Source organism: Staurois parvus, unplaced genomic scaffold (assembly GCF_062004578.1).
Source record: "Staurois parvus isolate SC_StPar_1 unplaced genomic scaffold, SC_StPar_1.0 ptg000097l, whole genome shotgun sequence".
NCBI classification, from domain to species: Eukaryota; Metazoa; Chordata; class Amphibia; order Anura; family Ranidae; genus Staurois; species Staurois parvus.
In genome coordinates, this window is record NW_028317893.1 from 3114778 (window position 1) to 3129252 (window position 14475).

Sequence of the window (14475 nt, forward strand, 5' to 3'; positions counted from 1 at the left end):
TCCCCTAGAGGACATAGGCACCTATCAAAGAATCTCTATAGCAAAAGGCCAAGGGAATATCATTTTCACAATAAGGAACCCACAGGTCAGAGATAGTGGGGAATATAGGTTGGGAATAACTGTGTCAGGAACAGACCCCTGGGCCAACCTCATATTACAGGTAAAACCCTCCCAAAGAGTCCATGTCAATACCATAGACAATTCATTCCCCAAAGTTAGGAATCGACTGGATAATGAGGTGACAGGAGTAGTGATGCAATCAGAAGACAGATTAAGCATTGAAACTGGTTACTCTGACAAAAATGAATGGATTGAATGGGTGAGATGGAAAAGTAAGGGACAGGGAGACTGTGTTTCATGTGCCAATCCCCGCCCCCCTACTTGCCATAGTTCCTTTGTTAGAAGAAGAAACTAATATGTCCTGCCTAATTAGAATGTATAAAGATAACATCACTGAGAAGGAATGTTCTGATTTTGTTAAGAAGTTCCCTGTTACCGGATTACGAAATTTACCTTTGGCCTCTAAACCGGTACCAGGAAATTTTACCTGCTTTGAACATGATGATGCTAAGGGTAAAGATTTAGGTACATTCCCACCTAATTACTGTGTTAAGACCATCCGCACCTCCGCAGAAGGCTACCGGAAGGAATGGTTTCAGGACCACCGGCAGCAACTGTCGGATGTGTGGTGGCTGTGTGGAGATATGAGACTCAGAGCCAGACTCCCCAGCAGATGGAAGGGAAGCTGCGCTCTGACCCATCTTCTCATGCCTTTCTTTATGATCAAAGTAGAAGATGGGATAAGAAGCTTGCCCATCTTGGAAAAATCCAGATCTAGAAGGTATAAAAGAAATGCACCCCGTGGTTCCTTTGATAATAGAGTTTACATAGATGCTATAGGTGTACCAAGAGGAGTCCCTGATGAGTTTAAAGCTCAGGACCAGATTGCTGCAGGGTTTGCCTCTATTGCTATATGGGTACAGCCTAACAAAAATGTGGATTGGATTAATTACATTTATTATAATCAACAAAGGTTTGTTAACTATACTAGAGATGCTCTAAAGGGGGTCTCTGCCCAACTTGATGCAACATCCCTTACTGCTTGGCAAAACCGCATTGCTCTTGATATGTTATTAGCTGAGAAAGGAGGAGTATGTAAAATGTTTGGTTCCTACTGCTGTACTTTTATCCCCAATAACACCGCTCCTGATGGAAGCATTACTAGAGCCCTTCAAGGCCTCCAAATGTTGTCTGAAAAATTGGCTGAAAACTCAGGAGTAGAAAATCCACTAGCTGGTTTTTTTGAAAATTGGTTTGGTAGATGGGGAACTCTGATGAAAACTATGCTGATTTCTATAGTAATGGCTACTGCAGTATTAACTCTGTGTGGTTGCTGTTGTATCCCCTGCATCCGAGGTTTAATGCAGAGACTTATTGACGCCACCATTACTAGAACCATGTGGAATCAGTGTCTTGATAAAGGACCTACTAAGGGCCCCAGGTACCAACCTGTAAAAAAGGTGTAAGGTCACGTGCGTGACCTAAGAGGGGGTTTGAAGGAATTAGCCTTGTGTTTTAAGACTGTTTCTTACTTTCGATAAGAGTCTGAGGTTCCTCTTTTTCTTTCAGATGTAACTTCCTTTTTTCCTCTACCTAGCATAAGACTGAAAGTCTGCGGTGGGCTTTTTTCCTGTTGCAAGAGTATTAATAAACTATAGCCAGCGCTAAAAGGGAAGTTGTCTACTTTCTATATTAATGCTTGACGCATATAATAATAATTAACATAAATGCTAAATGATTGGGCATTACTGACGTATATAATATTCTGATTGGTCAATGCATACCTGTCAATTGATTGGTTCTTATATTTCCATGTATTGTTTTAAGTTTCATATATAAGTTTGAACACGGAAGAATAAATTCAGTTCCTTCTGAGATACCACCTTGTGTCTGTGTGCAATTTCCTGTGTCTCAAAGGGAACTCCGGGCCTGTGGACAGACATTGGTCAGGGCCAGGGGACTGACGGGAGTCGGTAGCTACAGGAAGGAACGAGAGGAGCCAATTCCTTTCAATCATATGCTAGATTTAGTACTGATAAATGGGGATCGATTGATGTTGAGATGAGTTATAATTTGGGTTTTAGTGATCACAAATGGCTTTGGCTTGATATTAAAACAAGAACTGAATAATCATATATAAAAAAGTTTTAGACTTCAGAAAAGGACAAAATTTTGCTGAAATGGGAATTTCTAAAAAAAATGAAATAAAAGGTTGGAGTAAAACAGGAGCAGTAATCAGTGGGCACTGTTAAAGTCGATCATCCTGGAAGCAACTAGATTATATATGTCAGGCAAATTAGTAAGCCAAATGGAAGAAAAAAAATAAAAAAAAACAATAAGCCTCACTAAAGAGGTAAGTAGGATATTAAAAGAGAAAATAAAATCAGCATATTGGAGATTTAAGGAAGCAGGAAGTGTGAAAGAAGTGTATAAAAACAGCCCAAAAAATTAGGCCAAACACAATATCAGTGCTGCCAAAGCAAAAAAGGAGGAAATGGTAAAATCTTTTTAGGTACATCAGCAATGGAAGGAAAAAATACAATGGGATCACTAAATTGAAATTGGGCACAATACTCTTGTTGAGCCAGACCTGGGTGTAGCAAACCATTTAAACACTTCTGTTCAGTCTTTTCAGAAATAAATTGCACTAACAAGTTGGGAGATCACATTGGTTCCAGTAAGGACGGTTCATTTTCAGAAATTCTTGGAGACAGCGGTAACAGAGGAACTGACTAGGTTAAACCTTAATAAAGCAATGGGCCCTGATGGTATTCATACCAGAGTTCTAAGACAAATTCAATGTACAGTTGTTGGACCATTAATGGATCTTTTCAATGAATCTCTGACATCTGTCAGCCAGTCATGGGGAACTTCTCTTAATATTGTACCCATCCACAATTATAGTCCAGTGAGTTTAACATTAACTTGAATCAATCAATGAATTTAAAGCAAAGGGAATCATTGATTACCGGTTGCTTTACCGAAGGCACATCATGTCAGACTAATCTGATTAAAAGTTTTGACTATATCACTAATGTTTCATCACTATCTTGATTGCAGCAAGGCATTTGATAAGAGTTATACATAATCTGAAAAAGTTGTACAAGCTAGGACTTTATCCTTTAGCCAACTGCATAGCCACTGAACCACCCAAGGGTTGATACCAGAGTGTGGTTGTAAATGGGGTTCATTCAAAACAGAGACCAGTCACCAGTGGTGTACCACAAAGCTTTATCTTAGGCCCTGTTCCATTTAATCTATGTGTAAGTGATAACTAAAGGATTGGTGGGTTAAGGTGCGTCTTTTTGAGGATGACACAAAAGGTGTGCAATAAGGTTACGATCCCTGGAGGTGTCTGTAAGATGGAACAGGATTTAACATTGCTGGAAGATTGGCCAAAGCAGTGGAAACTGCAGCAGTTCAATCTGTCTAAAAGTAAAATAATGCATCTAGGAAAAAAGAATCCCTTGAAAGAGTACATTGGGGGTACATTGATGGCCAGCACTTCAGAGAAAAAGATTGGGGAGAACTTAGATGATTGCAAAATGAGCAAACGATGTGGCCAGGCACTGGGAAAAGCAAATAGAATTCTAGGATACTAGACCACTAGAGGGGGTCACCGGCAGGAAAAAGGAGGTCCGGATTCCCCTATATAGACCTTTGGTTAAACCTCATTTATAATATTGTATCCAATTCTGGAGACCTCATAAAAAAGATATTGATAAGATAAAATGAGTCCAGAAACAGGTTACAAAAATGTTGAGATGTCTGAGGGACAAAACATATCAAGAAAGACCTGAGGAAAGTAATATGTAGTCTGGAGGAAAGAAGGGAAAGGGGATACATGACTGAAACCTTTAAATACATCAAGGAGGTGATAAGAGTTTCAGGAGGGCAATATTTTTAATATGAAGTCGAAATCAAGAATATGGTGACATGACCTCAAACTAGCAGAAGGAAAGTTAGGTACTAATCTTAGAAAGTATTTTACCAAAGGGAGTAGTTGATGCTTGGAACAGACTTCCAGCAGAAAACGTGAGTCAGTCAGAAAATGGTTTCAAACATCCTTTGGAAAGACAAAAGATCTATACTATAGAAAAAAGTTAAGAAAAAACAAATAAATTGAAGGACCACTTGGTCTTTTTTGCTACTTTCATTTCTCTAGGTTTCTTTATAGAAATGACTAAACTTTTAGGAGGCTGTGCTGACCTTCCATAATAGCACCGATTGGAATTCCCACCTGCATGGGTTGACCAAAGTAACAATTTATAATATTGAGAGTTGTGCCTGATGCAGTACATGTGATATCTGAACCTGAGGTCTTGCTAGAAAGGTGTACTTCTATTTTATATACTTGTACCTGCTTAAAGTAATACTGAACATAAATTCATGAGGTCAAATGAGATTTCTTGAAACGTATTAATACATTTTATTCAGACAAGCAGATAAACTTGTATTACAACAGAGCTTTAAACAGCATGATTAAAGACTGCAGCACTCCAGGGAATGCAGGCAGATATGTACATTTACATGAAGACCAATAGTGATGCACCTCACAGCTGATCATTTTCAAGTTAAAAAAACAAACTTGACTTGAAGTACATGAACTAATACATTTTCTTTAGGCCATGACCAGCATGAAAACTAATTAGAACAGAGGTACTTAACAGCAATGTTGCCTAAGTACAGCAATATGCTGCATTTAAGGATTAAAATCAGACTTGTAGTGTAGTGTTAGCAGGGGAGCCCTTAAGAAAGAAAAAAAGGAATGTTACCCTTTTTCTCATTTAACACACACCTCCTGAAAGGAAACTATTCATATATGTTAAGAAAATGATGGGGAAATACATTTTTAATAAAAACCCCTTTGCAAATAATACTGGAAATTTCTACAACGGTGAGGAACAGTTGTAATGGACAAAATGCACTGTAGGGCACGGTCCGTGGACACTAAAACAGTGCTACTGCGTAAGACAAGCCACTTTACTTCCCATTCATAATATGGGCTCCAGCATAAGAAAATGTGTTCTGGCACAGCACATGTACAGTTCTTCATATGCCATCACTTTAGTACTTGCTCCTGCAGTGAAAGATATTGGAAGTGAACATCTGGGTTATATCAGGGCAATGTAGGCTACAATCTTCCCCTCTAGTAGATAGAAGTTACTCATCACTGAGTTCACATTTGACATCGCAGGAAGACAGAAGATTTAAGGCTTTGGTGGCAATCCTCTGAGAGTTTGTGGTTCCTCCTCCCTACTAATGTAGAACAGGGAAACATAAGTCAAAGGCCCTGGACAACACTGTCTTGGGTTAGAGTTTTAGGTGGCCTTTCTTAGTAGGTGGAGGATGCGGTGCTCATGGCATCATCAGCGAGTTTGGTGTTAGCAGGGTGTATACTGGCAAAATACTTGACATCATTATCATAATCCATCTGTAAAGCCACAATTGTCTGCTCCACAGCTTCCTGATGTGAATTGGCAGCAGTCAAAAAGTATTCTGGAAAGAAAAACCAATAAATTAAGTAATTAATCTAGCAAAAATATATTTTAATTTTAAGTGTTACTAAACCCACAACAGTAAAATCAGTCTGTATATGCAGTAAAGAATGCTTGTTATACTCACTGTGGAACCTAAGGGGTTAATCCTCTGCATTGTGTAAAAAGGATGTTTGATCCTTTCTTCTCTTATCCTCTCCTCTTCCTACTATCCCCAATCCATCTGCTGATGGAACAGAGTCTTGGTGTGTATTGCTAGATAGTTTTTTTTTTTTTTTTTTTGGAGTGTGCATGTGATCAGCACAGGGCCAATTAGCACTGTCCAGACAGAGGGTTGGATCCTGCAGCCTCATAGGACAATCAGGGGAGAATGAAAACTCCTACAAGCTTTAACCAGTGCTCTGCTAGATACTAATAGAAGTCAGAAGACTGCTATATACTGCTGATGAGAAAAGGTACTTAGCAGTTTATATTTACTAAAATAATTGCATTTCCATGTTCTGTGTACTGTGGGAGACCAGATATAGTGAATGCAGGGTCCTGGGTTTAGTAACACTGTTAAAATAAACTAAAACAAAAACAACATGTGCCACAAGGACTATGTGAAAAATTTGAAAGTGAATGCTGCTGTGCCTTGATAAGAATCAAAAAGATTGATAAAAGTAAAAAAAAAAAAATCAGTGAAACAATAAAACAGAGCAAAACATGAAATGAATCAAAAATAATTATACACAAATTATAATAAACTCTGTGGTTATAAAATGTCCAAAACCACCAAAATGAAAAAAAATATATCAAATTTGTGTCCAAATACAAAAAGTGATGAAACCAAAAACAAAAAGTCCCCTTTAAAAAAAATAGTGCTCCTCCAAAAATTTTTTTCTAGGATAAGTGTAATACAGAGAAAAGACTCCACGGATCCACACCTTCCTGTGAATACTGATGTATTCCACACTCACCAGAGATAAGAATAAATTGCACTTTATGGATACAATATTATCCTCCAATTCCCAGGGAATATTTCCACTGCATAGCCTTCTTCATATACAAGAGCTTCCTTACATCATTATGAGGTGAAATCCCTTTTGAAGTTCGAAGTAAGGAAGCTCTTGTATATGGAGGAGGCTATGGAGAGGAAATTTTGCTCAATTCCACTCCTAGCATTTGCAATATAACATCCTATTATTATGGGACAAGTTGGTTCTCTCTGAACAAAGGGAATCACTTCAAAAAGGAGTAAACTAAAAAGAAATGGTGTAGCGCTACATAAATAAATACAAACTACATATATACCATATAATGGTGAATAAAAGTGAACAAACACACACGAGGTCCTATGATTGGACCAAGACTAGTGACCTATAAACAAGTGAAAAAATATTCAAAAATAGAATTATAAATATTAACCCGATCCCTTTTCTGGGATACAACCACAAATTAGTGACCCGTGATTCCCAATATTGGGACACCGATATAAATAATAAAACGTATATATCGTGAATCCCTATTGAAGGATATGCATACACAGTGTGGTTTTACACTTTTTTGCACAATTACAAATAAAATAATAAAAGTGAAAAATTGCAACAAAGTCTAATATGTGAAAAAAACAATCCAGGTGCTTCACTGCTTCTGGTCATGCAATATACAGTCAGGTCCATAAATATTGGGACACCGACACAATTCAAACATTTTTGGCTCTATACACCACCACAATGGATTTGAAATAAAACAAACAAGGTGTGCTTTAACTGCACAAATTAGTGATCCGTGATTCCCGATATTGAGACACAAATAAAAATAATAAATAACACGTATATATTGTGAATCCCTATTGAGGGATATGCATACACTCTGTTGCAATTTTCACTTTTATTATTTAGTTTGTGCAAAAAAGTGTAAAACCACACTATTACAAAGTCCAGTATGTGAAAAAAAACAATCCAGGTGCTTCACTGCTTCTGGTCATGCAATATATGCAGTGTGGATACACAGCACACCGATAAGTGATCCTGCATTGGCTGCAATGGCCTCTCACCTCCACTTGGCGACCCCAAAGGGCCACAAAGCCTTTTGGATCACCCCTGGATCCTTCCTGTATATGCACTCTTTACTGCCCTGTCTCCTGGGAATTATAACCACACTGATATCTTGCAGCACCACTGGTATTACTTCCTCTGGATAGGTAGGCAGGTAGGCACCCTCACAAACACGAATTACCTCTCATAAGCCCATGGAACAAGAGAAAAGACATTCTCCATAGTGTAAAACCACTTTATTCTATTAGATAGATATGCCAAAATTGCACTCACATATAGTTGGTAACAAACAGGCCTTCACCACATGTATTTGGTGTATTGCATGAAAAGGTGTACCAAGATGGCATTCCACCAGATGTACGTCACCACGTTGTCGACGCGTTGCGTCACACCTACACGTGACTTCCTCAGGACTATGTGATTGGTAGACAGTACTCCATTTTATAGGCTGACGTTCTGCCAATCAGACCGCAGGGTGGGACAACCGCGGCCATACTAGAGTAGTCCAGGACGGTAACTAAGCAACACTACCGTCAGACAAGCCTATTTTCCACGGGCCCCGTATATCAAAGGACAAGACAATACAAGACTTGCATCCGGTGGAACGCCATCTTGGTACACCTTTTCATGCAATACACCCAATACATGTGGTGTAGGCCTGTTTGTTACCAACTAAATGTGAGTGCAATTTTGGCATATCTATCTAATAGAATAAAGCAGTTTTACACTATGGAGAATGTCTTTTCTCTTGTTCCATGGGCTTATGAGAGGTAATTCGTGTTTGTGAGGGTGCCTACCTATCCAGAGGAAGTAATACCAGTGGTGCTGCAAGATAACAGTGTGGTTAAAATTCCCAGGAGACCGGGCAGTAAAGAGTGCACATACAGGAAGGATCCAGGGGTGATCCAAAAGGCTCTGTGGCCCTTTGGGGTCGCCAAGTGGAGGTGAGAGGCCAATGAAGGATCACTTATCGGTGTGGTGTGCATCCACACTGCATACAGTCAGGTCCATAAATATTGGGATATCGACAAAATTCTAACATTTTTGGCTCTATACACCACCACAATGGATTTAAAATGAAACAAACAAGATGTGCTTTAACTGCAGACTGTCAGCTTTAATTTGAGGGTATTTACATCCAAATCAGGTGAACGGTGTAGGAATTACAACAGTTTGCATATGTGCCTCCCACTTGTTAAGGGACCAAAAGTAATGGGACAATTGGCTTCTCAGCTGTTCCATGGCCAGGTGTGTGTTATTCCCTCATCCTAATTACGAGCAGATAAAAGGTCCAGAGTTCATTTCAAGTGTGCTATTTGCATTTGGAATCTGTTGCTGTCAACTCTCAAGATGAGATCCAAAGAGCTGTCACTATCAGTGAAGCAAGCCATCATTAGGCTGAAAAAACTAAACAAACCCATCAGAGAGACAGCAAAAACATTAGGTGTGGCCAAAACAACTGTTTGGAACATTCTTAAAAAGAAGGGACGCACCGGTGAGCTCAGCAACACCAAAAGACCCGGAAGACCACGGAAAACAACTGTGGTGGATGACCGAAGAATTCTTTCCCTGGTGAAGAAAACACCCTTCACAACAGTTGGCCAGATCAAGAACACTCTCCAGGAGGTAGGTGTATGTGTGTCAAAGTCAACAATCAAGAGAAGACTTCACCAGAGTGAATACAGAGGGTTCACCACAAGATATAAACCATTGGTGAGCCTCAAAAACAGGAAGGCCAGATTGGAGTTTGCCAAACGACATCTAAAAAAGCCTTCACAGTTCTGGAACAACATCCTATGGACAGATGAGACCAAGATCAACTTGTACCAGAGTGATGGGAAGAGAGGATTATGGAGAAGGAAAGGAACTGCTCATGATCCTAAGCATACCACCTCATCAGTGAAGCATGGTGGTGGTAGTGTCATGGCGTGGGAATGTTTGGCTGCCAATGGAACTGGTTCTCTTGTATTTATTGATGATGTGACTGCTGACAAAAGCAGCAGGATGAATTCTGAAGCGTTTCGGGCAATATTATCTGCTCATATTCAGCCAAATGCTTCAGAACTCATTGGACGCTTTACAGTGCAGATGGACAATGACCCAAAGCATACTGCAAAAGCAACCAAAGAGTTTTTTAAGGGAAAGAAGTGGAATGTTATGCAATGGCCAAGTCAATCACCTGACCTGAATCCGATTGAGCATGCATTTCACTTGCTGAAGACAAAACTGAAGGGAAAATGCCCCAAGAACAAGCAGGAACTGAAGACGGTTGCAGTAGAGGCCTGGCAGAGCATCACCAGGGATGAAACCCAGCGTCTGGTGATGTCTATGCATTCCAGACTTGAGGCTGTAATTGACTGCAAAGGATTTGCAACCAAGTATTAAAAAGTGAAAGTTTGATTTATGATTATTATTCTGTACCATTACTTTAGGGACCTTAACTAGTGGGAGGCACATATGCAAACTGTTGTAATTCCTACACCGTTCACCTGATTTGGATGTAAATACCCTCAAATTAAAGCTGACAGTCTGCAGTTAAAGCACATCTTGTTTGTTTCATTTTAAATCCATTGTGGTGGTGTATAGAGCCAAAAATGTTAGAATTTTGTCGATATCCCAATATTTATGGACCTGACTGTATGCAGTGTGGATGCACACCACACCGATAAGTGATCCTTCATTGGCCTCTCACCTCCACTTGGCGACCCCAAAGGGCCACAGAGCCTTTTGGATCACCCCTGGATCCTTCCTGTATGTGCACTCTTTACTGCCCGGTCTCCTGGGAATTTTAACCACACTGTTATCTTGCAGCACCACTGGTATTACTTCCTCTGGATAGGTAGGCACCCTCACAAACACGAATTACCTCTCATAAGCCCATGGAACAAGAGAAAAGACATTCTCCATAGTGTAAAACTGCTTTATTCTATTAGATAGATATGCCAAAATTGCACTCACATTTAGTTGGTAACAAACAGGCCTACACCACATGTATTGGGTGTATTGCATGAAAAGGTGTACCAAGATGGCGTTCCACCGGATGCAAGTCTTGTATTGTCTTGTCCTTTGATATACGGGGCCCGTGGAAAATAGGCTTGTCTGACGGTAGTGTTGCTTAGTTACCGTCCTGGACTACTCTAGTATGGCCGCGGTTGTCCCACCCTGCGGTCTGATTGGCAGAACGTCAGCCTATAAAATGGAGTACTGTCTACCAATCACATAGTCCTGAGGAAGTCACGTGTAGGTGTGACGCAACGCGTCGACAACGTGGTGACGTACATCTGGTGGAATGCCATCTTGGTACACCTTTTCATGCAATACACCAAATACATGTGGTGAAGGCCTGTTTGTTACCAACTATATGTGAGTGCAATTTTGGCATATCTATCTAATAGAATAAAGTGGTTTTACACTATGGAGAATGTCTTTTCTCTTGTTCCATGGGCTTATGAGAGGTAATTCGTGTTTGTGAGGGTGCCTACCTGCCTACCTATCCAGAGGAAGTAATACCAGTGGTGCTGCAAGATATCAGTGTGGTTATAATTCCCAGGAGACAGGGCAGTAAAGAGTGCATATACAGGAAGGATCCAGGGGTGATCCAAAAGGCTTTGTGGCCCTTTGGGGTCGCCAAGTGGAGGTGAGAGGCCATTGCAGCCAATGCAGGATCACTTATCGGTGTGCTGTGTATCCACACTGCATATATTGCATGACCAGAAGCAGTGAAGCACCTGGATTGTTTTTTTTCACATACTGGACTTTGTAATAGTGTGGTTTTACACTTTTTTGCACAAACTAAATAATAAAAGTGAAAATTGCAACAGAGTGTATGCATATCCCTCAATAGGGATTCACAATATATACGTGTTATTTATTATTTTTATTTGTGTCTCAATATCGGGAATCACGGATCACTAATTTGTGGTTGTATCCCAGAAAAGGGATCGGGTTTATATTTAGAATTATATTTTTGAATATTTTTCACTTGTTTATAGGTCACTAGTCTTGGTCCAATCATAGGACCTCGTGTGCGTTTATTCACCATTATATGGTATATATGTAGTTTGTCTTTAATTATTTATGTAGCGCTACATCATTTCTTTTTAGTTTATACATTTATTTCATCTATAGGTATGGGATTAGGTGTCAGCTGCTTCATGTGGTATTTTACGTACATATTGAGCGCAGGGGGGATTTCTTACATACTTCAAAAAGGAGACTATTAGTCCCAAGACACACACACAGAAGCGAAGGGTCAGATGGCTTCTAGATTGAAGAACACTCTGGCCTGGGAAGTATCCAAGCACAGCCCAAGATATGCCAAGGGATCCACCTGAACCTCTGCAACATATTTACAGTCATACACATTGTCCTCTATAGCCCTTGTTGACTGTTCCCGCAACAGGAGGTAGTCCAAGTATCCCACAATGGGATGCTAACACTAGAGCCTGCACCTTGGTGAACAAGACAGACCAAATGGAAGGAAAATGAACTGGCAGTGGCATCAAAGTGAGGGGATTGCTGGCAGTACACATGCCCGCTCCATGCCCAAAACGCTGTCCACAGAAGAGGGAACGCGGAGGACAGGCGCCGGCCAACATTGTTTTTTTTTCCTCTGCTACAGCTTGGCGCACCTGCTTAGCTACCAAGGACAGATCTTGGGCCAGCAAGATGTCCGGCATCAACCGCCAGAGATGGCGCGGCCCCTGTGACCTCCCAGCCTCAGGTAGGACAGCCTCTCCCCCACTCAGATGCTCTTGCCAGGACTTGATCTTCTGCCTCCAGCCCATCAGGCTTTCCAGCATTACTGCAGGATGAACCATGCACCAGCCCTGTAAGACCCAGCGAGCCTGCTGTGTGCTTAGAGAGCAGAACCGCACAGACACCCTCTACAGGTTCCATTTGCTCCCCAGCAGAAACGTCGGCCATCCGTTCTCAATCCCAACAGGACAGGACATGGGCACTATAGCTTCTAGGATTTAATCCACTCTTAGACAGGACCTTAATACTGAATACCTTGTCCACAGACAGCGACTCCATTTTGCAGAGACTGCAGGCACTTTAAATCCTTCAGAGGCAACAAATGGCTACCCTAAATCACATCAGTCTGCAACACGATAATTTGCTATCGGTGGAATAACATTATGGGCTTCCGGAGGCTACTGGCCCTGCAGGCCTGAGGAACATTGTAATTGGTATTTTCAATGCTCTTAGGCAAGCCAGCTTCTTCCCCTACAGATTGACAGAGCACATTGAGTCAATGTTGCACTCAACCTAGGTATCATTTCCCTACAGTTCTGCATAAAGTTGATCCATCTGTTCCTGATGCTTAGTGGCGATGTTTGCAAGCACCTGGCATCGTGACCCATATATGTGGTACCTGTCCAAAAATTTTTCTATTCTGGGATAAAATATTACAGTTGTTCGACAAACTGGTTGGAGATAAAATACCAAACAAACCTCAAATTACTGTATTGTCAATGTTGCCAGGCTCCTATAAACATATTAAAAGAAGCTTAGTTAGGTACTTAATCACAGCCACCCATTCTGTGATAGCCAGACATTGGTGACAGGACGAGGCTCCATCGATGGCCAAATGGGCTTGTGAAATGGACAAGATAGATAGACTATGTGGAATGTATGATTGAGTAGGAGGAGTATAAATGTGACTTATACAAGCTTATACAGTTGTGTTCAAAATAATAGCAGTGTGTTGAAAAAAGTGAATAAAGCTCAAAATCCTTCTAATAATGTTTATTTCCATACACACAAATGCATTGGGAACACTACACATTCTATTCCAAATCAAAACATGAAGAAAAATATATCAAATTTGTGTTGTTCCTCTAAATAAATTGAAGAAAAGTGATTAGACTGTTCAAAAAAATAGCAGTGTTTGTATTCTTCTTTACAAACTCAAACATTCACTATATAAACTGAAAAATGTTTGAAGATTTTGCTTTCCTTTGAATCACTTAGTTAATATTTAGTTGTATAAGCACTGTTTCTGAGAACTGCTGTACATCTGTGTTGCATGGAGTCAACCAACTTCTGGCACCTGTGAACAGGTATTCCAGCCCAGGATGATTGGACTACATTCCACAGTTCTTCTCTATTTCTTGGTTTTGCCTTAGAAACTGCATTTTTGATGTCACCCCACAAGTTTTCTATTGGATTAAGATGTGGGGATTGGGCTGGCCACTCCATAACCTCAATCTTGTTGGTCTGGAACCAAGATGTTGCACGTTTACTGATGTGTTTGGGGTCGTTGTCTTGTTGGAACACCCATTTCAAGGGCATTTCCTCTTCAGCATAAGGCAGCATGACCTCTTCAAGTATTCTGATGTATTCAGACTGATCCATGATCCCTGGTATGCGATAAATAGGCCCAACACCATAGTATGAGAAACATCCCCATATCATGATGCTTGCGTAACCATGCTTCACTGTCTTCACAGTGTACTGTGGCTTGAATTCAGTGTTTGGGGGTCGTCTGACAAACTGTCTCCGGCCACTAGACCCAAAAAGAACAATCTTACTTTCATCAGTCCACAAAATGTTGCACCATTTCTCTTTAGGTCGGTCAATGTGCTCTTTGGCAAATTGTAACCTCTTCAGCACGTCTTTTTTTTCAACAGTGGGACTTTGCGGGGGCTTCTTGCAGATAGCTTGGCTTCACATAGGCATCTTCTAATTGTAACAGTACTCACAGGTAACTTTAGACCTTTGATCTTCCTGGAGCTGATTGTTGGCTGAGTCCTTGCCATTTTGGCTATTTTTCTATCCATTCGAATGGTAGTTTTTTGCTTTCTTCCATGTCTTTCAGGTTTTGGTTGCCATTTTAAATCATTTTAGCTGAGCAGCCTATCATTTTCTGCACT

General features: G+C 40.5%; 1 protein-coding gene across 6 annotated transcripts in view; it reads right to left on the reverse strand.

Annotated features, from left to right (window-relative positions):
* Nucleotides 1-4465: 4465 nt before the first annotated feature.
* The window catches only part of PPP4R1 (protein phosphatase 4 regulatory subunit 1), a 102368-nt gene continuing 92358 nt past the window's right edge, over nucleotides 4466-14475 (reverse strand). For all 6 annotated transcript variants that reach the window (XM_089671004.1, XM_089671008.1, XM_089671003.1 and 3 more), the window contains one exon: nucleotides 4466-5559. In XM_089671004.1, the coding sequence (XP_089527130.1) occupies nucleotides 5396-5559 (164 nt within the window). In that variant the 3' untranslated portion in view covers nucleotides 4466-5395. The remainder of the gene's footprint in view (nucleotides 5560-14475) is intronic.